The sequence below is a fragment of the Lotus japonicus genome, chromosome 2, assembly GCF_012489685.1.
Source record: "Lotus japonicus ecotype B-129 chromosome 2, LjGifu_v1.2".
In the NCBI taxonomy this organism is placed as follows: Eukaryota; Viridiplantae; Streptophyta; class Magnoliopsida; order Fabales; family Fabaceae; genus Lotus; species Lotus japonicus.
The window spans coordinates 93964174-93989745 of NC_080042.1; the positions used below are offsets into that span (position 1 = coordinate 93964174).

The window sequence follows — 25572 nt, forward strand, 5'->3', positions numbered from 1 at the left end:
ATTTGGGATTCATTATTAATATTATTATGATGTTTTCTCATGAAATCATGCCATTGCTCTAAGTTATTTATTTTTGTTATCTTATAATGTGTTACAAGCTTTTATATTAAATCAAAATTAAATAAATTTATTTGTTTGTTTCATATATATAACATTTGAAAAATAATGTGTAGGAAAATAACTTTGAAACCTAAATCGCTCTGAGTGTGTATCGTTGTTTCCTTTCGCACAACACACTTGTGTGTTCCTCCATTCCTAGGCTACAATGTTGTTGAGGTTCAGAATGTCTATGTTTCCATCACTCTCAAGAAGCCTTCACTCTCACTCTCGTAATGCTCCTTCCAATTTCAATGTCGACGATGCAGTCTCCTTGTTCAATCGCATGCTCCACATGCATCCTTCCCCACCCATTATCCAATTTGGCAAGATTTTAACTTCCCTCATGAAGACGAAGCATTACGCCACCGTCGTTTCCCTTTCTCAACAAGTGGAATTCAAGGGAATTATGCCTAACTTAGTCACTCTCAGCATCTTGATCAATTGTTACTGTCATCTACATCAAATCCCTTTCGCTTTTTCTGTACTCTGCAAGATTCTCAAGAGTGGTTATCACCCAAATACGGTCACCTTTTCAATGGTAATTGTTAATGTCACTCCCTCTCATCTCATTCCAACTCCCTTTTTTTTTCACGCACTTTGGAGGGGGAGGTGAAATTAGCTAAGAGGATGTTAATAACAACTACTACATTTCTTAATTTACAAAATATGCTGAAGTACAATACATAATACTTAACAACTGCACTTACATAATGGATGCACTCATCTTCTCCAATTTAGTTTTGGGTGGAACAAATTTCAACGTCGGGCTGCTTATTCAATCTGGCTAACAGTGGTTTGGTCAATTTGGTTAGTGCAAAATAAGGTGGTGTTCAAGAGCGGGGTGGCTGATGTTTCGGCTGTAATGGATTTGATAAAGTGGAGATCGTGGCATTGGATAAAGTCTAAAACAAGGGATTTGTCTTGCTCTCTATTTGAATGGTCTGCTTACCCACTTCTCTGTTTGCAGAATCTGTAGCTGTTTTTTCATGGCTCTGGAGGGATGTTGTTGGCGTAGGTGGTGTGGTTTTTGGTTTGAGTTGGGCGTTGTTGTGGGGTTGGGTTTTAGTTTAGTATTTCATGCGTTTTTCTTTGTTGGGTACTGTCATGTAGGGGTGGGAATAGGTCAGACCGTTCGTAGGGGCCTATGGCCTAGCCTACCACAAGCCCAGGTCAGGTCAGGCCAAATTGGTAAATAGGCAAGGCTTAGGCTTTATAAAAATCCTATTTAGTTAAAAAGACTAGGCTCAGGCCATTTAAAAAGTCTTTTAAGCCTTATAAGCTAGCCTATTTAAGTAAAAATGATCAGTATTTTTCTGGTACATTGTAAATATGATTAATATAAATATATTTTACCATTGATGATATCTATATATTAGAAATTTATCATAATATATTAATATTATATACTTATTGACATTTTTATATAATGACTCAAAGTTATAAGTTTATTTAGAAATATATAAATACCTTAATATGAAGTGTGATTTTATACTAGCTTTCCGACTCTAAAAAACCAACACAATCTCTCGTTTAGTTTTATCTCTACCTAATAACTTATAATATTATGAGTCTGATTGTTGAAAAAATTATTTTAGTATAACTTAACCTGTTAGTTTATAAGTTTGATAACTTATGTACAAATAAGTTTGTTAGCAAATGTAAAACTCTTGTTGTGAAACTGACCTTTAAATAGGCTACCAGGCCAGACCAGGCTTTCGAGAAGGCCAGGCCAGGCTGGAAAAAAAGCCTTTGACAGGCCACAGGCCAGACTCAGGCCTTAAAATTTTTAAACAAGCTAGACATATTTACGCAAAGTCTACCTAGGCCTAGCCTATTCTCACCCCTACTATCATGTGTTTTATGTGGGTTGTTGTCATTGTTTAGTTGTTTCACTTGTTTGATTTTTTTTCTTGCGTGAGCTGTGTCCTTTGTTGGTTCTGGAAGCTGTAGCCGTGTTAGAGCAACTCCAATGCCAAAATCCTTATTTGGTTTCTTAACACCTTATTCAGCACTATTCTACACTATTTCTGTGGGCCTGTACTGCCACATCAGACTTAAGGAACTCCTAAGAAACTGAAGCAGATTTTGCTCCAATCCATGGTTTCTTAAATTACTATTTGAAGGGTCCCACTATACAACATAAATTTATAATATTTATTTTCACCCAATTTTTATTTAAAATTTAATATTAAATCAACACTTCAACTAAAAACTAATTCAATTAATATTTATACTCAAAACCGGTAAAACCGGTTAATTTTCACGCCCAAACGGGCAGAAAACCGGTTCCAGCCGGTCAAAACCGGTCTAGACCGGTCCATAACGAGCAAAAAACCGGCTCATCCGGTTACCCCCTATAAATACTATTTTTCCTCACTCACTCCATTCCTCCTCAAACCCTAGCCGCTCCTCTTCTTCTTCCTCTCTTCTCTCACGCTCTCTCACCTTCTCCTGACTTCTGAGTTCAAATCAATCCCTCTTCTTCTTCTCCGGCAGCTCCTCCCTCTTCTGAGTTCAAATCCACCCTCTTCCTCCTCTCTGCCTCACTTCTCCTTTTCTGCTTCCTCACGATGCCTCCCCTTCTCCTTCCTCTCTCCCTCACTTCTTCTCCCTCGATCTCTGTGGTCCACGCCTCCAAAGCCCCAGCCGATCACCAAACAGAAACCGCCGCCACCAAACAACCACATGCAGTCACCATCGGCCACCAAACAACCACCACCGCCACCATACAGCCTCAATCCGACCCCCACAACCCCTGTTTCATAGCTTCAAAGCCTTGAAGCTTGCAAAAATCCTTCCTTTTCACACATGCAAGGGGAAATACTTTCAGATCAGAGCTTCCAGAACTTTACCAGAGAAGATTTTTTATTTATTTATGTAAATATCAATTTTTGTGTTTTAAGTTTCAATTTCTTCATGTAAAGTTTCAATTCATTCAATAAAATTGCAATTTTCGTCCTCTGATTATGTCTCTGTTGAACTTGAATTGTTAAATTTCATCCTTTCTGTTATGTTTGCCTCTGAAAGCTGTTGGGGGAGTGAGAGAAAATAGATTATTTTAGTTAAGAAACTGAAAAAGCAAAGTTGCTTGCAGAAGCAACCATGCACTGTAGTTAAGAAATTGAAACTGCCAACTAAGCAAGCTCCAATGGGTTGAAAAGCTAAGAAACGGTTCTTAGCATCTCCAGCTGGTTTAAGAAACCCGCGTTGGAGATGCTCTTAGGTGGGTTGGGCTGCAGTGGATTTGTCTTGTTTGAGTGTTTTTGTTTTTTTTTTTTGTTTTTTCCTTGTGTTTTTGTTGGTTTTCTTTTGTTTGGTTGTTTGTTTTGTGGGTTGGAGTGCCCCTTGTACTCCCTTTTATTGAATTTATTGGCTTATAAAAAAAAATAATGGATGCACTGATTTGGAATAATGTTCCATTCATACTTTTCTTCGAGGTGGAATGAAGAGAGATTGGAAGAAAAGGAAATAAAAAAAAAACTTTTAATTTAATTACACTCACTATTGAAATGAACAGCTATGATTCATTTTTATCTAATACTTTTTGGTGAATTTTGTGGTATCTCAAAAAAAAAATTGGGTGTGGTATCTCGTGTAGTATTTTAAGTTATAATTTTGTTATTTTCTTAAAAAAATGAAGAATTTAGTGTTTCAATTGTTAAGAATTTAAGTTCAATGACGATTTAAAAACTAGGGTTTGATGTTTAACTTGCAACTCAGTGAGATCATCTAAGTTCCTTTCTTGACAGGATATTCTTCTTCCATGCCTCACCCATGTTGAACCTTGCAAATCTTCATTCATCATCTTCCTCTAAGTACAAATTGTATTATTTCTATTAATTTATACTATTTTAGGTAGCACATCTTAATCTGACTTAAGGTACCATAACAAGCATCATATTTTTTTCAACCTTTATTTTATTTTTATCTCTCATCTTCGTTAATCATATCACCTATTACATCTTATACATTTTCTCTATTTTCTTTTTATTTCTCTCATACTTCCACCTTTATTCCAAACTTTTTCTTGAAATGAATGGCGTGGGGGACTCCCCACTGGTGTCTGGTGTAGTAATGTGGTTCAGGGTGGAGTTGAGAGCATCAAATTTATTTGTTTTGTTTTTCAAATTGAGTTTCAAGTATGAACATACTAGCATAATGCATAAGCAAGCTTGACAATGTTGATTTTAGACCAGATTCTCTCCTTTGTGTTGGACATGATGTTAAAGTAATGCAGTAAATTAATAATGCAGGAAAACAGGCACATGCAATTTCTCAGAAATTTGGATTGTATGTTGATGTGTTTGTACTAGTAGCCTTATCAACTTGTTCTCGAAATGTGGGAAAATGGAGTTGTCGAATGCAATGCTAGCAGGGTTCTCAATCAATTCCCTAGAACAAAATGCTTCGTCTTTCTTTAAGTAGATGCAGCACTTTGGCTTCTTTGTTATCTTTTGCTACCATAATGAGTTCTTGTTCAAAACTGTCTTCTTTATTTAAAGACGAAGAGATTCATGCTCAGATAAAAAAAAATGGTTATGTAGATGACATGTTTGTGGGGAGTTCTCTTATACAACTGTATTGTAAATGATGTAGGTGGAGCAGATGCTTTTCGATATGATGCCTGGTAAAAATTACTTGGACTGAAATAATACACAGTTATGCACACAATGGATATGGTTATGACTTACGGGGCTGTGTGCCTTTATAAGGACATGCTTTTATCTTGTGAAAAACAGGTTGGTATTACTTTTGTTGTTTTAACTGCTTCTGCCCACTTGGCATTGGTTGATGAAGGACTTGAAATATTCGATGCAACGCTGCAAAAAAAAATCAACTAATAGACATTACTCAATGAGGAAATACAGACAAAAGCCCTTCTTTAATACCAATAGTAATATTTCAAGGAGACAAATCCCACATACATATAAGAAATCAAGAGTTTACAGATCTTGTACTTAGTTCAATACTTCAATCTTAATCTGAGAAAATCATTTTTATTAATTCAATTTTGCTGTTATTTAATTATTTTGGTTTCTGATTCTCTATTCTCTGCATGTATGGCTGCAAAGGCAGCATTTGTGAACTTCTATGAGACACTGAGATTTGAATTGAAAGACAAGGTTGGAATAACGATAGCAACACATGGTTGGATTGGAAGTGAGATGACGCCCAACAAGTTCATGCTTGCGGAGGGTGCAGACATGCAGTGGAAAGAAGAAAGAAGTAAATCCATGTAATATGGTGCTTTCATTTTCATTTGTGCAAAGCATGTCAATGAATTCCTGATACTTGGTTGATTTTGGTTCATGTATGTAAACTATACTTGTTACAGGCTTTTTTTTTTCATATTTGGTATGGATTGATAGCATACGTAAATGTTTGTTTCATTATAATATTTTTACATCTATCAACAAAATTATTTGTGAAGAGGTTGTAAATCATACGTAATCCTCGTTAAATTTTATTAGCATAATATCTTTTATAAACAGTCTAGCAAAATTATAAGCTACTCCCTTCATCTTAAAATGATTGTTGTTTGAGGATATGCACACCGTTTACGAGCTTATTGAAGTGATATATAATTTGACTAAAACACTTTTGTTTAAACTTGTGTTATATTAAGAGAGAGTGTGAAAGTTAAGGTTGTGAGAGCTTATTTAAAATCATCCTTATAGTAAAATATTTAAATAGATGAAAAATATTTTTTTTAAATAGATTAATTTCATTAAATCATTATATAAGCCTACATGTTTAAATATTTCCTTTCAAAAAAAATTTTAAATATTAAAAAATGTGAATAAACATATAATATCAAGGAGCTTAACCAAACATCTTACAGTATAAAATAAGCTCTTCCACAAGTGCTTATTTGATAAGTTTTTTAAATAAGTTCCAAAGAGCTTGTATGTCGTTATAAGCACTTATTCATAAGCTAATAAAAGAACTTATAAGGTAGGTCATGAACTATTTTTCATAAGCTTAACCAAACATATGCGGTTACTAACACAGTAACATATGCTATAAAATAAGCTTAAATAAACTCTCCCAAATTGTTGAGTTGAGTCCACTGATTATATGTTGAAAAGTTATCTTTGAAAAAATCAGCTGTGTGGCAATATCATTATAATTTTGTCTGCTAAGCCTGTGTATTATGAATTTGCACTTATTTGGACAGGTTGCTGTATTGGCCCCTAATATTCCAGCTATGTATGAGCTACATTTTGGTGTTCCAATGTCAGGGGCTGTTCTCTGTACTTTAAATACACGTCACGGTTCAGCAATGGTTTCGGAGTGTGTTCATCCATCACCTCACACTGATCATAGTTCTTCCTCTCCTGGAATGTTGTTCTATGAAGATCTTATAGCTCAAGGGAATCTTGAATTCGAGGTGAGAAGGCCAAAGGATGAGTGTGATCCAATCTCACTCAATTACACTTCTGGAACTACATCAAGTCCTAAAGGTGTCATCTATAGCCACAGAGGTGCTTATCTTAATGCCTTGGCTACAGTTCTTCTTAATGAGATGAGGTCTATGCCAGTGTATTTATGGTGTGTTCCCATGTTTCATTGTAACGGATGGTGCCTCCCCTGGGGAATTGCTGCTCAGGGTGGCACCAATGTCTGCCAAAGAAATGTAACTGCTGAAGGGATATTTGACAATATCTTTAACCACAAGGTAACACACATGGCTGGCGCACCTACAGTCTTGAGCATGATAATAAACTCACCTTCTGAAGTCCGGAAGCCACTTCCAGGAAAGGTGGCAGTGATAACCGGTGGTGCTCCACCGCCACCGGATGTGTTTTCCAGGATGGAAGAACTAGGATTTATTGTGGCTCATGGATATGGTTTGACAGAAACTTATGGTGGCGCAACAATTTGCACATGGAAACCAGAATGGGATAGCCTACCTCGTGCAGCACAAGCAAAGATAAGGGCTCGTCAAGGAGTGCAGCATCTTGGATTGGAACAAGTTGATGTAAAAGATCCTCTGACAATGAAGAGTGTACCAGCTGATGCAAAAACTATGGGTGAGGTGATGTTCAGGGGAAACACTGTGATGAATGGATATCTGAAGGATCTGAAAGCAACACAAGATGCATTTAAAGGTGGATGGTTTAGGTCTGGTGACTTGGGAGTAAAGCATCCTGATGGTTACATTGAACTTAAGGACCGCGCAAAAGACATTATCATATCTGGGGGAGAAAATATCAGCTCCATTGAGTTGGAAGGTGTGATTTTTAGTCATCCAGCAGTTGTTGAGGCTGCTGTCGTTGGGAGGCCTGATGATTACTGGGGAGAGACACCTTGTGCATTTGTAAAACTTAAGGAGGGTTATATTGCTACGGCAGAGGAAATAATACAATTCTGTCACAAGCGTTTGCCTCGCTATATGGCTCCTCGGACTGTGGTGTTTGCTGATCTGCCAAAGACATCAACTGGCAAGACACAGAAATATGTTCTGAGGGAGAAGGCAAAGGCCATGGGAAGCTTGTCTAAGAGGAACACTAGCCGATTGTAAATCACATTTGAAACAAAAGGAAAGAAACTGAATGCTTATCCTTAATGCTATGTACTTTCTTGTTGTAAATTCATTTTCATATGCATTTAGTATTTGTCTCTTTTCCATGAATGGAAAACATGCAGAAACTCAACTGAACATTTGAACTTGATTTTATGTTTCCCTTTTTCACTAAAAGAGTTTAACTATATTTATAAAAAATGGTTATTCTCTTAAAGCCTTCCTAAAAAGAAATGGAGTAAACTGCTAAATTGGTCCTTCAATGCTATTACCCTATTAACCTATCAAAAAATGTAATATTGATTTTTTTCTTTTCTTTTCTTTTCAAATTCACCTTTTTGTGAGCAACTTCACAGGTTATTTACTGTGTGGAAGTCGGTTTTAACACTTAGAGATAATAATAAAACTATTAATGATGGTAGAGATAAGTTACTTAAAACATGTTATCCAAGCTCAGGATTAAATTTGTATTATTTTATAATCTGGTCCTTATTTATCTATTTATAAAATTATAAAATGATCATGAACTGATTTAATTAGTACTTTTTCGTTGTTGAGTTGGATTTAGGATTTTCCCCACATTAAACTGAGGTGAAGTGTGTGATTCAAGCAGATCGTACTCATGGTCATGGAGGTTGTTGAAGCATGGGATTGAAGCATACATGGCATACGATGCTGGGGTAGGTTTGAGATCATACTGTTTCTTTAATTCTTGAGGTGATGAACTCCGAAATTATTGAACTGCTCTCATTTCCCTGATTCGTATGTGGATGTTGTGGAAGTGTAGAGATTTTTATCATGAAGCTAAGTGTCTGTTCTTGCTAAATTGATTCTGCTGCGGCATCTTAATGCGTTTCAGCATGTTTGATAGTAGTAGATCAGATTGAATGCATATAGAGCAGGAGTCCCTTACCAAGGAAACTGGCGGTCAAATGTTGATGAATTAAAAAGTTTCATGTTTCAATGTTAATTGAGTTCAAGGTTTAGATATGTTGCCACAAGTGAGTGCAAGCAAGATACAAAAGGATTTTCCTAATACCTACACGGTGTTTTACGGTATAGCTAATCTTTTGCTTATCCCTTTAGCATGTGGGGTTTTTCCAGTAGGGAGAGAAATAAAGGAACAAAGTCTTTCTTCAAATGAGTGTTGGTTTTCAAAATCCATTATGTAGTTTATGGTTTTATCTAAGCTAGTTATAATTTCTTCACTGCTTAAAGTTGAAAGCACAGAAGCAGAATCTGACTGTAGTGTATGATTTTTTTGAATGCATTTCGTGAAGAATTTCCTCGTTAACCGCTCGATAGAGGATAGAGTTTTCCCTAAACTTGGTCCCTAGCACCAGTTTGATTTGTTCAGATGAAAGGTGAAACTATGTAGTTATGTGTTGACTATAGGAGGTTGGATAGTATGAAAAAAAAAAAGGAAATTAGCATTTACCTCGTGTTGATGAGTTATTGATCGGCTGCAAAAGCTGACTAGTTTTGAAGGAAAAAAAAAACCGGCAATCTTGGAACTCACTTGATCAAGTATACTTTGGGTAAACAAGAGGAATGGTTTGCGCACTAAGATCACTAGCTAAAGTGGTGTAGATGAGAGTTCTTGAGTTGTTTTAGGGGTGACAACGAGTTACTTATTATTCATGCCTTTGTACTTAGTGATGCCACTGTGGTTTTATGGATTAATGAACTGCATTCATCCTTGGATTATTTAGTGATTGTGCTTATTGATTATTCTTGTGTATTTTTAAGGATAAAAAAAAAAAAGAGCTCTAGAAGCTTGTTGATAGTAGAGTACAGTTTGGGCTTTGCCCATTTCAACTCATTGTTGTGTGTTGACTCACATGCTAGTCCGTTCTACTTTGATTGATGTGGTTAGACAAACTCAATGTCAAGATCTGAATTAGTGAAGATGGAAGAGAATGTTAAAGGGGCTTTCTCAGTTTTCAATAGACTTTGATGAGGTTTTACAACTTGTAGATAGTTGGGTGTGCCTAATGCAGCTAGTTTGAGGAGGAAAATATTAGAGAATGCTCAATATTTATTCTTTCACCATTCATTTAGGTTCTAGTAAAATGTATCGAGGTGTGAAAGGTTTTATTGGTGGGAAATGACGAAGAAAGACAGAAAAAAAAAATTGTTGTTTTAGCAAGTCAGCAGGGAAGGCTGAACACAAAAGCAAGTAATGTTGCTTCAATCTATTTAAGATACCATAGAGAAAGTGAGAAGGGACTAGTATGAACTTGGGGGTAAGTTTGCTTAGAAATTTAATGCGTCGTGATTTTGTATTGATGGAGTATGAACACTTCTTGCTTATGAATAGCATTTATACTACGACTCTGTATACTAAGAATTACCTTGGATGAGATCATTTGCTTGCATGGCGTAAGCGTGTCTATAATTTCAGATCAAGGAGCTCAATTGAGTGCACTATTTTAGAAGACTTTCAAAGTTGTTGTGTGGTCTCATTTAAATTTGAGTACAACTTTCTATCCTAAAACTCATAGCTAATTTAAGAGAGTTGTTCAGACCGTGGTAGATATGTTTATGCTCGTGTTTTATAATGTATTAGGACTTTGGATTTGAGCTTGTTTTAATGGAATTTTCCTATAATGGCAGCCACGAGTCCAGCATTAAGATTGTAGAGTTGAGGTCGTGTATGGTAGGAGATGCAGATCATCAATAGGTTGTTTGATGTTGGAGGAGCTAAGCTTGTAGGCTCATAACTTATACAAGATACAGTAAAGAAAGGTTAAGATGGTTCGAAATCAGTTGGTTACAATTTAGAGTATGCAAGAGTCTTATGCTAATAGGAGGCAAGGTCCTTTAGAGAATGAAGTTGGTGATCATGTGTTCTTACGCGTCTCTCCAATGAAAGAAGTATTATGTTTTGGCAAAAAATGGAAAGCTGAGACCAAGATTCTTGGGACTGTTTCAGGTCTTAGAGAGGGTTGGCGTTGTAGCTTATTGATTGAAACTTCCGCAGACGTCTTTCTGCAATTTATACCGTCTTTCATTTTTCTACGCTTCGAAAATACTGATATGATTCTTCTTACATTTTCTTCATGGGAATGTACAGTTAGATGAGTGATTATCTTATATTGGGCATCTTGTACTCATGGTTAAGGTGGAATGTCTAGATGTTGGTTCACTGAAAGTTCTTTAACAAGAAACTACTTCAAAAAGTGAGACAATTATGCGTGAGAAGTATTTCTCGCTATTGGGAACTCAAGGTAAGTTCAAACATCAAAATTCGAGGACGAATTTTCCTTAAGGGGGGAAGATTGTTACGATCCGTGTTTTTATAAAAGAAAAAAAAAGATAATGCAATAATAGTAATTATATAAATATAAGAAACAAAGCATAAGGAGATAGAATAAAAAGAAAGAAAACAAAAAACAAAAAACTAACCTACAGAGTGAATAAACCCCGTAGCCCCACCCCCACTTCTATACCAAATCCTAAATAGAAAACCTAGTCTTTCTCCTCTCCCTCGTAAACCTCTTCATTTGCTTGTGTGTGACAATCAATTGTCCTCATTTGCTCCTCTCGTGTTCTTTCTTTCTTCTTCGGAAAATCACACGGTACCCACCATTAAATAGATGCTGGTGTAGAGAGGAATTATTCTGCCAGTGGATGATTTTTTAGCATGACTTTGGAAGTTAGGGTTTGTGTTCTAAGGGAGGAAAAGAGTACCCACCCCTTCAGAATTGTTCTTCCTATTTTATTGAGGTATATCCCGTTACCCACTGTTATGTTAGAATTAAGAAGAAATATTTTTAGGGCTTTGATTTCATAATTGAGAATTTCGTAGTTTCTCACAGGTAGTATAACATAAGATAATTATTGCAGAAGGTTGAAGTTAGTTTTGGTGTTCAGATTTGACGGCTAGTGGTTCGTTCAGTCGACGTGAAGTTGTTGTGAGCGGTTCAGTTGATTCGTCATAGTTGTGAGTGGTTTTCAATCATTGTGGCATACTTTTATTACTCTATAATTGCTATTTTTAATTATTTTGGTATATTACCTATTCATTTGAAAATTGGGGAAACATGTTTTACCGTTCATGAATAATCTGAAAGCTGGTTTTATGAAGTTAGTTTGATCCTGATTATGAACTGACATGAGAAAATAAATCATATTGCTTTGATTTTGGAAATTATGTGAAACTGAGATTGTGAACTTGAAAAGTTGATTATGAGACTTTGACGAGACTTGAACTGGTTTGAGAAAACGGTTTTGGGGATCCTTGTTAGAACCTCGTAGCCGTTAACGGAGGTAACGGCCTAGGTGCACCTAGCTAGCTTGATTCCGGGAGGAGAGGGCTATCCGTTAGATGGAGCCGCCAGTGCACGGAAAGGGCTATCAACGAGATGTAGCTTCCCCCGATGATATGATACGATGCGACATGTGTTATGAGAGAGGAAAGGGCTATCCGTTAGATGGAGCCGCCCCTATCGGAGAGGCCATCCCTTAGGAGGAGAGGGCTATCAACGAGATGGAGCCGCCTCACGGTTCTACATGTGTGACCCTATTAAATTATATTTCTGATTTTGAAATGCTTTCATATTATCGACATGATTTTTATTCAGTTTCATTGAAATGGTTATTTATAAACTTGACAGTTTGATCATCTCTTATTTGAAATGATTCTTATTAATATTATATATATTATACACTCTAATCTGATAGTGAAAAACTCGTGCTTCATATGTTTCCCCTTTCCTGTTCATGGTGGTTGTTAAATCCTCACTAAGTCTTTGTGACTTACCCCATTCCTTATTTCATCCACAGATTTTCAGGCAACTGAGTAGCGGATTGTTGTCAGATTCAGATCTTTCAGTTTTCTTATTGGTAGGCCTCCTTTGGTTGGTGGCTCGATTGGTGTCTTTATTTGATTGTAGTTATCTGCAGCTATAGGGAGTCTTAGGTGGATTGATTCTGAATTGTTATTTATTATTTTGTTTAAGAAATTTTGGTTATGATGAAAACCATTTGGCAGGTTTATTGTTTTGGAAATGTTGATATTATAAAGGAGGTTTTGTTGAATTATTTTTAAAATATAGAGCAACATGTATAATTTTTGGAAAACACTTTGGAAAATGATTTTGTGAGAAACAGGCTTGCCAGACTAGGGTGTTAGTCTGTGCGCCGGTCACGGCTTAGGATTTTGGGTCGTGACAAGGTGAAATTTTGCCGAATTCTGTGACACTTTTGTTTGATTTACCCGGTTCTGGACTAGTGGAGGAGGGGGAAAAATGTTACTGAACCATTTATACTTTTATGGATGGCAATAACACACTTTCTGTTGGTGCAATTGTATTTGTCAATTTAACATTCTTAATATTAGGTGCCTACAATTCTTCATGTTACATAACTGAAAATCATTTTTTGCTTGACAAGTAGCACTACCCTGCTACACTTTGCAAGCAGGAAGATAGCGGTGAGAAAAGGCTTAGCTGAGCCTGAGTTAGACTTTACATAGATAAGTTTGGTTTCCTTAATAATTTTAAGGTCTGAAATATTACCAGTCTAGTCCTGCGCTTGATCTGACCTTCCTTAAATTTGTCTTTCCTGTTAACTTATTTAAAGGTCTACTTCATAATAAAAAAAAAATGTGAATTCTATGGTACCCATATTTTTTTTAGTGTGAGGCCCACATTAGGTGATTTAATAGACTAATAACATGTTACAATTGAATTTATAGTGTTATAATTCTAGTCTCAATAGTACTCTCATTCATTGGGCAACTCAACTGTCCTCTGACGACCTTTGTTGACGTCCACCGCGACCTTGCAGAGGTTGCAGTGAATCTCGACCCTAACATTGAGTCTAAGCGACATGATTTCGATTAAGGGAGAGACCTAACACCTATCTAATCAATGCCATTAATCTTAAGGTACATTATTGAAAAAATATAATTGCTGACTCATGTGATACATGAGTCGTTATTACTATATTAACTCATTTAGGGTACTATACCATGATCTGAAGTAAGGTATCACAACAAACACCATAAAAAAATTATATCTGCAGACAAACTTATTTGTAAAGAGTGTGATAAACTTTTTTTTTTGTTCCTTCGGAAAACAGTGTGATAAACTTATATGCTAATGAGTTAAATTATACTAAAATAAATATTTCTATAAACATGCGAATAAAATTATAAGATACTATCTCTGTCCCTAATTATAAGCTAACATTGAGATTTATGTGGTGTCACTAAATATAAGCTAACTTTGCAAAAGATATATTTTTTTCTTCATATTTGTCCTTGCATTTATTGGTTTTTTAATTCCAAAATTTTGAAATTGAAACTCACTTTTATTCTCTTTCCTACTATTACTATCCACTTAAACACGGGTAAATATGAAATAGTGTATCATTTTTTAAAAAACCAAGGCATCATCAATTAAAGCTTTCTTAATAAGCGTGATTTTTACAACTTTAGCTTATACTCCATCCGTTCTTAAATAACTGATACTTTAAGGTTGTTGCACAAGTATTAAGAAATAACAATTTATGTTCTTGTTTTATTAAAATTACTATGTAAAATGGCAGATAATTAGGAACAAAATTCAGCCAAAATTAGTATAGTTATTTAGGAATAGAGGGAGTAATTAGGGACGGAGGGAGTACTAGATAGAGATGAAAAAAAAAAATCAGATTATTTTGGTTTTTAATGGTCCAAGAGCCTATTTTAAATCACACTCCATAGTTCAAAAAAAAAATCATACTCTCCATAGTATAGTATTTAAATATATCATAAATCTATTTCAAATTAGACTAAGATCCTAAAATAATTATGTGTGTTTGGAAAACTCATTCAGGATCCACGTTTGACCCTGATCCACGTTTACAGAAGCAAGAAATAGTTGCTTTTGGATTTTTCGATCCACGTTTGGCCTCTCCAGATTTGAAACCAAACACACACTATATATGTTAAAAATGTAAAAACCCATTTGATGAGCCACTGACTTGTTTTGTAAAACATCGGACACCAAATTAAAGGGAATTAGGTTTGACACCCCACCTATTGGGTTTCGCACCCCACTTTATTAGAAATGAGAATTAAAATTCCGAATTTAATACGAAAAAAACGGAAATTAAAAAACCGTTCTTTATTGCACTCTTGTGTTGTGCAAAATAGTACAACATAGAAACCAGAGACAGTTCCTCCTCAATCTCATCCTCCACGAAGAACAGAACCATGTCGATGTTCAGGTTAAGAATGTTTCCCTTTCTTTCTAGATCACTTCTTACCTTTCAATCACACTCTCACTTTCACTCTCAAAATCAAAATGCTCCTTCCAAATTCAATGTTGGTGATGCAATCTCCTCGTTCAATCGCATGCTCCAAATGCGTCCTTCTCCACCCATTATCGAATTTAACAAGTTTTTTACTTCCCTCGTCAAGACGAAGCATTACGCCACCGCCGTTTCCCTTTCTCAACAAATGGATTTCAGGAGAGTTATGCCTGACTTATTCACTTTCAACATCTTGATCAATTGTTACTGCCACCTAGGTCAAATTACTTCTGCTTTTTCTGTACTCTGCAATATTTTCAAGAGGGGTTATCAGCCTGATACCATCACCTTTAATACAATTATCAAAGGTCTCTGTCTTCAAGGTGAGGTTCATAGAGCACTGTGCTTTCATGATGAGATTGTAGCACGGGGGTTTCTGTTGGATCAGGTTAGTTACGGGACCTTGATTAACGGGTTATGTAAAATTGGACATACAGGACCTGCACTGCAATTGCTCAGACAGATCCAGGGAAAATTGGCTCAACCTAATGTGGTAATGTACAGCACAATCATTGATAGCTTGTGTAAAGATAAACTTGTAAGTGATGCCTACAATTTATACTCTGAAATGCTCGCCAAAAGAATTTCACCAACTGTTGTCACTTACAATACTCTAATATCTGGATTTTGCATTGTGGGTCAATTGAAAGAAGCAGTTGGTTTGTTAAATCAAATGGTATTGAAAAGCATCAATCCAGATGTTTGTACCTTTACTATTTTAGTTGATGCTTTATGCAAGGAAGGAAAGGTGAAAGAAGCCAAAAATGTGTTAGCTGTCATGATCAAAGGAGGGGAAAAACTTGATGTTGTTACTTATAGTTCTTTGATGGATGGGTATTGCTTAGTTAAGGAAGTACACAAGGCCAAAGATATATTCAACACCATGACCCAAAGGGAAGTGACCCCTAATGTTCAGAGTTATAGTATCATGATTAACGGATTCTGTAAGATTAAAATGGTTGATGATGCCTTGAATCTATTTAAACAAATGCATACTGAAAATATAACTCCTGATGTTGTAACTTACAGTTCTCTTATAGATGGTTTGTGCAAGTCTGGGAGAATCTCTGATGCTTGGGAGCTTGTTAATGAGATGCACTCTAGAGGTCTACCACCTAATGTAATCACGTACAGTTCTTTATTGGATGCTTTATGCAAAAACCATCACGTTGACAATGCAATTTCTTTGATCAAGAAAATGAAACACCAGGGTATTCTGCCAGATGTTTACACATACACTATACTCTTGGATGGACTATGCAAAGGTGGAAGACTTAAGGACGCACAAGAGGTTTTTCAGGATCTTTTAATTAAAGGCTACAATTTAGATGTACGGACGTATACCATAATGATTAATGGGCTTTGTAAAGACGGCTTATTTGATGAAGCATTGGCATTGATGTCAAAAATGGAAGACAACGGTTGCACCCCTGATGCTGTAACATATGTGAAGGTATGAAAAACGGTAGAAAGGGGGGGTTTGAATAACGTTTTCAGAACAAGACTTCCACCTTAAAGATTTTGACAAATCTTTCGAGAACTTAAGTGCTAAAGATAAGAGATAGAAAAGCACACAAGTATTTTATCCTGGTTCACTTGATAAATCCCTCAAGCTAATCCAGTCCACTCGTTAAGGTGATTTCTTCCTTCTTAGAATGAAGGCAATCCACTAATCAGATAATCGTTACAACTGCACTTGAAACCTACAAGTGACTAACAATACACTGACTTAGCTCTCACTAAGATTCACTCTCTTAGTCTTCTCTAGGATCCGATCAACCTTGATCTCCTAAAGGAATCACCACTAAGATTCACTCTCTTAGTCTTCTCTAGGATCCGATCAACCTTGATCTCCTAAAGGCAAACTATACAACTGTATATGAAGTTCTTGTTTACAAAGAAATTGCTTCTAAAAAGCTAATAGTAAACACAATGAATTTCAGATGAAAGAAGGCTTAGAATATTTTGAATATGTCTTGCGCGTGTATTGCTTCAACTTAGTTTCTTCGCCGCTTCTTTCAATCTTCAGCCTCTATATATACTCCAAGGATTAGGGTTGAGCGTTGCATGGGAAATGCTACCGTTGGAGGGCAGTTCTGGAAAATCCAGCTTCTGCTGTGGCTGAGAACGTTAGGTAGGTCGTCAGGAAGGTACACTTGCTTTTGTACTTGGATAGCGACTTGACCTTTTAACCTAGGAGACTTCTGATCAGAGGAATACTTCATATTGGAACTTGTGAAGCCGGTTGATCAGAGTCAGAGGGAAAGCACAGATCCTCTGACCATTGTATCTTCTGATTCTGAACTCAGAGGGAAGAACATGACCTTCAGAGTTTCTTGCTTCTGGACTTCAGAGTTTCCACTATTCAGCTTCTGGATCTTCAGAGTCTTCTACACAATCAGAACATCTGAACCTTCAGTGTTTCTTGGTTATCAGAACTTCTGGATCTTCAGAGCTTCTAGCGACTGAGTCCACATCAGAGTTTGTATAGCTTCAGAACTTCTGAAGCTTTTCCACTGTTCATACTGAACATGGTGAATGCGAAAGCGTTGCTTGGGTCACTCTTTATACACAGTGCTTCTGATTTGTGTGAGATTGAGTTGAGGTCAGAGCCTGTAAATAGCACACTCAGAAAAACACGTTAGAGTACCATAATTGTTCATATCAAAAGGTTAACTTGTAATCATCAAAACATAGAGTTGTACTACTAGATCAAAACTTGATCTTACAATCTCCCCCTTTTTGATGATGACAAAACTAAGATTTTTGATGAACAATTCTTAAACATTAAACCGAATTCACTCAGAGTTTAGAGATATAGAATAATACTTATCCTGATGTGAATAGTTTTTCTTGCTCATTCTGAATTCAAGTCACTGCTTGATTCTGAGCTTAGCTCCCCCTGAATCTAATACTTGATGAAAACGTTAGTAAAGTCTAGATTCTGAGCTAAATGATGTAAGAGTTCAGAGTGAAAAACTTATGACATAGATGAAAAACGAATAATCAGAGCGCATAAGTGATCAGAGTCATGGACAAGGTATCAGAGTCAACTTATAATCACTTCAGAAGAAGTGAAATGTATTCCTTGTATTTGCCCAGTGACACATCTATGGTCATGAAGGTGGAACTCTTAAAATCTCCAAAAGAAAAATAAATCACACTAAACACATCTTACACATCAAAAACTGGGTTTACTCCCCCTTTTTGTCATAAGCAAAAAGCCTGGGGTGTGAGAAACTTAGCTTGAAGTACAAGGTACTCCCCCTTAGAGAAGGTCTAAGTTTAAAGAAAATGAAAATGATGTAAGAATCAGAGTCAGGCGAAAATAAATAGAAGAGTTAATGCAAGGGATGAACGTTTACCACCGGTCAAGTGAGTAAATAGAAGGGTCAGTTACCAAGAACTTAACCTCGAGAAACTGTAAGAGCATTAAATTTCAGAGAGAAAGTGAAGCCTATAAAAAGCGTTGGAGAGAAAGGTAAGCTTCACACCTCGAATAATTTTTAGTAAAAAAATATGGCATCATACAACGTAGCACTAGAAGAGCTGAGGAAGAAGGCCTTTGAAGAGGACTTGTTCCTAAACATCAGGCATCCAGAGGGTGCAACTACCATCGAGGAGCTGACACGAACACTTCTGGAAGAGGACCTGCGTCCAGAGTTGGAGAGAGACCTTAAGGAATTTCTTGCCTTCGTGGAGGAAGTGCAGGAACTCAGCCGGCTTGAACTCAAGCTGCTGGAAGAGAAAGAGAGTTTGGAAGAGAAGCTCAAGACTTCAGAAGAGATTCTGGAGAGGGATGAGCTAAAGATCAGGCTCAGCAACATTCAGCATGAACTGGAGCGTCTGGAGAAGGATAGGTCAGAGCAGCGCCAGGAGTGCAGAAGAATGAGGAGGGATCCTCCATTCTAGATTATATGATGTAAAGAAATATGATGTAAACATAGAACAATTATGAGGAAAACGAGATTTTTGCAAACATATGTGACACAAATATATATAAGGATATGCATATATAATCACAAACGAATATAATAGAATAAGCAAATAAAAAGAAACAGAGTTTGAATAAAATAACGTTAAATAAAAAGAAGGAAAAAGAAGAGATCCTAAACTAAGGTTTGTCAGTGCGTCGCAGAAGTTCCATCATCATTTGCTTCATCTCAATCAGCATGGATTCATGAGTGTCAAGACGTTGTTCCATGATGTCGAGTCTGGAAGAGCTTGGCTGAGAAGAACTGGAAGGAACATTCTGTGCAGCTTGAGGATCTGGAATGGAAGCAGAAGCAGCAGGAGTAAATACAACGGGCGCAAGTCGCTCTGCCTCAGCCTCAGCTTCAAGACGCTCTGCCTCAAGTCTGGCTTGTTCAGCTTGAGCTGCTGCTTCACGTGCAGCTTCTTCTGCCTGTTCTTTCTGTCTCTTGGCTTCTTCAATAGCTTCAAGAAGCTTATTTCTCTGTTCTAGTTCGTGAAGAGCCACTCTCCTAGCAAGCCTTTGCTTTGCAGCCTCAATGCTCTGACTGCCCTCTACATGCAGGTGCTGCATCATAATTGGAACTTGAGCCACTAGCCAAGTGCTCAGATTGTTCCACTCATCAGCCACATTTTCAGCATTCTCACTGAGATCAGTCTGACCGTGCACATTGCGGAGCCTCAAAGAGGCTTCATGATAGAAGATATTGATGCACTCAGAGAGAGATGTGGGTTGAAGGTGAGTGTAGGGAATTATGGAGAGGTTGGGTTCAGGAGAGGCTGGGTGATTGCTGCTATGGGCTTCAGAGGCACCTTGTGGAGAACCAATGTTAATCATGGGAGCATTGGGTTCAGAGGTTCCAAGGTGAGGGTCTGAAGGGTCAACCAGAGGGTGAGGTGATCTAACCGAGGATTGGTTAGACACTGATTGTTCAGGTTCAGGGTCTGGTTGAATGGGCTCTTGTTGGTCAGGGACAAGGTGAGCTTGTTGAACTAAGGGATCTGCCTCTTGGATAGGATTGGCCAAGATAGGTTCATCTGGGTCAACTAGACGTTCAGGTCTAGGGCCAGGATATCTCCTAGGGCTTGGACAGGTAAGGTAATACTCTTCCAAGGCAGATACCTTTTCTTTTCTAACCTCCATGAATTTTCTAATTGATTCAGAGGTATTGGAGGGAGGAGAGTCAATGACATTGATTGGGAAGGATACAGGGGTGAAGGTTGAAGAGTCTGTATCCGTGGTTCTGGCAGCAGGACGTGCTGATGCTCTGGGAGCAGAGTGATCAGACGTTCTGGGTTGTGGTTCTGTTTGGTTGGGCTCAGGTTGGTCTTGGACGATTGGTTCAGAAGATAATGAGTCGTATGGAATGGTAAGGAGAGAGGTTGGATCTTCTGACCTAGAGGTTGGATTCTGAAGCAAATTCCAGAGGGGTGCTTCAGTAGGAGAAGGTTGAAAGAAGGAGGATCTTGGGGAATGTGGTGGAGAGGTGGTTTGTGCGGCTGGCTGGGATTCAGGAATAGGAGTGAGGGGATTTGAAGAGTGTTGGAGCAAGGCAGAGATAGGAAGTGCATCAAATAAATTCAAATCATCATCAGAAGCAAGTGCAGGCTTACTTGAATGTGCTGATGATCGAGTCACTCTGGTAGGAGGTTCAGTCCTTCTGACCGTTGCAGCAGCTGGTTCCACCCGAGTAGGCTTCACCACAATTCTGACCTTCTTCTGCTTCTTCTTTGGAGGACCATCCTCACTATCATCACCATCATCATCATCAGGCTTGCTCTTTGTCTTCTTGACCAGAGGAACATCAGATTCTTCTGAGGATTCTTCCAGAACCATCTTCCTCTTGGTTTTCTTCTTGGGAGGAGAAGGAAACTCTGGAGCTGGTGGTAGTTTGCTGATGAAATCATCAAGGTCAATTTCGAAACCTTGAGCCCTGAGGTCTTCAACATAGCATCTGATGGCTTCAGGATGGTCTGCTTGAGTCCACAGAGGGTAGTCATTCAGAGGCAATCTTCTTCCTCTGATCTCAGAAGATGTGTCTTCATGAGCAGGAGCAATCTTCTTCTGGATTAAGCCCATCTTCTTCAAGGAGTTTGCAGTGAAGACATCACTGACAATTGTGCTCAAATCCTCTGTGCAACCAGCATCGATCAAATCTTGCACCAAGTTGCTTTCAATGAGAAAGTCTGAGAGCAGCCTCCCAAAAGGGATGTATTTGATTGCATACTTGATGGAGGCGGTGGTGCGAGACTTCCGGATGCATTCCTTCAAGTAGGAGAACAGGAAGTAGGGAAGGCAGATCTTCTCCTTGTCTTGGATGAAGAACAGCATCGCCTTCTGGTTGAAGTTGATGTAATCTGGGGAACTGCCCTTCGGTCTCTGATTGATGCAGTTGAGCAGGATCTTGTGCCAGATTCTGAGTTTGGGTTGAAGATCCATCACCTTGTAACTCGTCTTGCCCGGTTTGAAGGTGGTGTACAGGGCCTTGTTGACTATGTCCTTGGTGCTGGGTTTCAGCTTCGATTCCGTCAGTTGGAACCGATACCCATAAGCAGTTTCTGCTCCTAGCAGATTCACGAATGACTTCTCCGTGATGATGATCTTTCTGCCAAGAATGTGAGAGACCACCTGAGTGTCATCGCAGTCTGCGTGCTTCCAGAATTCCTTTACCAATTTCTCATACACCGGTCCTCGAAGTCGATTGAAATAGTTTCCCCAACCTTGAGCTTGGACTTCAGGACGAAGATCAAACCCATTTGCAGCCAGGTTGTCGAGGTTGAATCTCCATTCTGCCAGGACTTGGAGTTCCTCAGGAGCAAATACGCAGTGAACGGCACAGCCCCGTTCTGCAATAGGAACAATCTGCTCTTGAACTTGAACTTGTTCTTGTGCCGGGTTCTCAGAGCCCCTTTGACCCGTTGCCAAACCAACTTCCATGTGAGGGAACTGAGGTGCATCTACAGTAGATCTTCTGGTTTGTCTCACCATTTTGAAGAGGTTGAAGGTTTGAGGTAGAAGATAAGGTTTGAAGGATGAAGAGAGATCGAGAGAGAAATCAAGAAAGAGGCGGTTTTGAAAAGCAGAGAGTGCGAGAGTGAAAACCGGAAGTGAACGAGAACGTGTGTGTATAGTGGGTTTTATCAAATAACCGTTGTTGATTCAAAAAGCACTTTAAGATCAACGGTTGAAAATTAAAGATAGATAGTAACAGTAAAATACACAACCACACACAGGAGATAAGCATATCTACACGCAATCATAACAGACTGTCACACGGGCACAAGGAATTATGCATCAGAAATTCTGACACACGTGTTGTTGTCTCAGCTTCAGAGTCAGTACCAGTGGGCACACACACTCTGATTGAGTTACCTTCTGGACTAGATATCTTCTGATCAAGAAGTATCATAGTCAGAGGTTCTGATCCATCTTCACTCTGGACAAAAGTCCGTGTTTAGATTTTTCAGAATAAAATTAAATCTATCCTCTGCTAAGGGCTTTGTAAAGATATCTGCCCATTGATGGTCAGTATCAACAAACTTCAGAAGAAGTACGCCCTTCTGTACATAATCTCTAATGAAGTGATACTTTACCTCAATGTGCTTTGCCCTTGAATGCAAGATAGGATTCTTGCTCAACGAGATTGCAGCAGTGTTATCACAATAAATTGGGATATTGCTCTCAAGGATCTGATAATCCTCCAGCTGATGTTTCATCCAGAGCATCTGAGTGCTGCATATTGCTGCTGAGATATATTCTGCCTCTGCAGTTGATAGTGCAATGGTTGATTGCCTCTTGCTTGCCCATGAGACTAGATTGCTTCCCAGAAATTGACAATTTCCAGAAGTACTTTTTCTTTCTGTTCTATCTCCAGCATAATCAGCATCACAATAACCTGAAAGCTTATACTCTGATGTTTTCTTATACATCAAGCCAAGGTTAGTGGTGCCTTTCAGATACCTTAGGATCCTCTTAACAGCAGTTAAGTGGGTTTCCCTTGGATCTGATTGGAAACGAGCACATAAGTGAACACTAAATAATATGTCTGGCCTAGATGCAGTTAAGTATAGAAGTGAACCTATCATTCCACGATAGAGCTTCTGACATACTTTACCACTTTTATCTTCTTTCTCCAAAATGCATGTAGGATGCATTGGAGTCTTGGCCACTGTAGATTCCAGCATATTGAACTTCTTCAGAAGTTCTTTAGTGTACTTGCTCTGATGGATATATGTTCCTTCTGGTGTTTGATCAACTTGTATTCCCAGAAAGTACTTTAATTCTCCCATCATACTCATCTCAAATTCAGCCTGCATCATCTCAGAAAATTCTTTGCATAGAGATTGATTAGCAGAACCAAATATAATATCATCAACATAAATTTGCACAATTAAGATATCATCTTTATAAGTTTTGCAAAAAAGAGTTGTATCTACTTTACCCCTTACAAATTCATTCTCCAGAAGGAATAAGTTAAGTCTCTCATACCATGCTCTGGGAGCTTGCTTCAGACCGTAGAGTGATTTCTTCAATTTGAACACATGATCTGGTTTCTTTTCATCTTCAAAACCTGGGGGTTGATGAACATAGACTTCCTCTGAGATATAACCATTTAGGAAGGCACTCTTTACGTCCATCTGATGTAGAACTATGTTGTGATTTACTGAGAAGGAGATCAACAGTCTAATGGCCTCCAGTCTAGCTACCGGAGCAAATGTTTCAGTGTAGTCTATTCCTTCCTGCTAGCTGTAGCCTTGAGCAACTAGCCTTGCCTTGTTTCTGACTACTTCTCCTTTCTCATTTAGCTTGTTTCTGAATACCCATTTCGTTCCAATAACATGGACACTCTCAGGCTTCTTCACTAAGCTCCAAACATCGTTCTTGGAGAATTGATTCAGTTCTTCTTCCATGGCCAGAATCCAATCCTTGTCCTGAAGAGCTTCATCTATGGACTTGGGTTCAATTAAGGACACCAATCCTTTCAGACTCAGCAAGGTCTCTTCAGAGGGTCTGAAGGCAGATCTGGTTCTGACTGGTTCATCTTTGTTGCCCAGAATCAATTCCTTAGGGTGAGCTGCAGTGATTCTGCTCTTCTTCAGAGTTTGTGAGTTAGAGGGACCAGCTTCTTCCTCTGGTTCATCTTCCTCTGGCTCAACTTCCTCTGGAGCTTTGCCTTTGTCAGAAACATTAATGCTTAAATCTGCAAACTTTTCAACTAGCTTTGACTGGTCAGAGTCAAGCTTATCATCAAATCTAACATGAATAGATTCTTCAATAGTCTTAGCATCAGTATTATAAAATCTAAAACCTTTAGATCTATCAGAATAACCAAGTAATAGACACTTAGAAGACTTAGCATCAAATTTATGCAATCTATCCTTAGTATTGAGAACATAACAAACACAGCCAAAAGGATGAAAATAAGAAATGTTGGGTTTTATGTTCTTCCACAATTTATAAGGAGTCTTATTCAGAATTGGTCTCACAGAGATTCTGTTCTGAATGTAACATGCTGTATTTACTGCCTCTGCCCAAAAGTGCTTAGCCATGCCAGTTTCTTGGAGCATGGTTCTAGCCATCTCCTGAAGAGTTCTGTTCTTCCTCTCAACAACACCATTTTGTTGAGGAGTTCTGGGACAAGAGAAATCATGTGCAATTCCATAGGAATCAAACAGACTCTCAAACTTGTCATTCTCAAACTCTCCACCATGGTCACTTCTGACACGCACAATCCTACAAGCCTTCTCGTTTTGCACTTGAGCAATGAAGGTAGAGAACACAGCATGAGACTCATCCTTGCGGATTAGAAACTTTACCCATGTCCAGCGGCTATAGTCATCAACGATAACCATCCCATATCTCTTGCCACCTATAGACTCAGTTTTCACTGGTCCAAAAAGGTCGATATGCAGAAGTTCCAACGGCCTTGAGGTTGAGACAACATTCTTTGCCTTGAAAGGGACTTTTGTGAATTTGCCTTTCTGACATGCTTCACAAAGAGCGTCTGAAGCGAACTTCAGATTGGGTAAGCCCCTGACAAGGTTTAGCTTGCTCAGCTGAGAAATCTTTCTCATACTGGCATGCCCTAACCGTCTATGCCATACCCACTGCTCTTCATTAACAGACAGAAGGCACTTCACATTCTGAGCCTCCAACTCAGATAATCTGATCTTATAGATGTTGTTCTTCCTCTTGCTGTTAAATAGAACAGAGCCATCGATCTGACTTACAGCCCGGCAGGACTTTTGATTGAATATAACATCATAACCCTTGTCAGCTAATTGACTTATAGACAATAAGTTATGTGTTAAGCCGTCTACCAATAAAACATTATCAATGCATGGACTACTATCTACACAAATAGTGCCAGTACCAACAATTTTACCCTTTTCATTTCCTCCGAAGCCAACTTCCCCTCCAGGCTTAAGTTTCAGCTCTCGGAACATACGCTTTTCTCCCGTCATGTGACGCGAGCATCCACTGTCCAGATACCATGATTGGTGTTTCAGTGGAGCTATCAAGGATATCTGCAACATAGATAATTTTGTCCTTAGGTACCCACTTTCTGGGTCCTCTTTTGTTAGTTACCCCAGAGGTTCTGATCACCTTGGGTGTCTCAACATAATATTTTAAAGGAATATTTGCATGATATTTAGTCATAGAGAAAGATCCC

The 25572-nt window shown here is 38.2% G+C and overlaps 2 protein-coding genes and 1 long non-coding RNA gene across 3 annotated transcripts; all 3 read left to right on the forward strand.

The window, feature by feature from the left end:
* Positions 1–6283: 6283 nt before the first annotated feature.
* Positions 6284–7775, forward strand: LOC130741276 (butanoate--CoA ligase AAE1-like). The gene has a single exon (XM_057594126.1). The coding sequence runs from the start codon at positions 6308–6310 to the stop codon at positions 7622–7624; it is 1317 nt and encodes a 438-aa protein (XP_057450109.1). The 5' UTR covers positions 6284–6307; the 3' UTR covers positions 7625–7775.
* A 3253-nt stretch (positions 7776–11028) lies between these two features.
* LOC130741277 (uncharacterized) lies at positions 11029–12709 on the forward strand. The gene is made up of 3 exons (XR_009020354.1): positions 11029–11353; positions 11474–11570; positions 12413–12709. It is a non-coding gene; the product is annotated as an uncharacterized LOC130741277 (long non-coding RNA).
* Positions 12710–14355: 1646 nt separating this feature from the next.
* Positions 14356–16400, forward strand: LOC130741275 (pentatricopeptide repeat-containing protein At3g22470, mitochondrial-like). The gene has a single exon (XM_057594125.1). The coding sequence runs from the start codon at positions 14829–14831 to the stop codon at positions 16383–16385; it is 1557 nt and encodes a 518-aa protein (XP_057450108.1). The 5' UTR covers positions 14356–14828; the 3' UTR covers positions 16386–16400.
* Positions 16401–25572: the final 9172 nt, after the last annotated feature.

Excerpts from the sequence above, each read along its gene's own strand:
- LOC130741276 (XM_057594126.1), top strand. The coding sequence starts at position 6,308 with ATGTATGAGCTACATTTTGGTGTTCCAATGTCAGGGGCTGTTCTCTGT.
- LOC130741275 (XM_057594125.1), top strand. The coding sequence starts at position 14,829 with ATGTCGATGTTCAGGTTAAGAATGTTTCCCTTTCTTTCTAGATCACTT.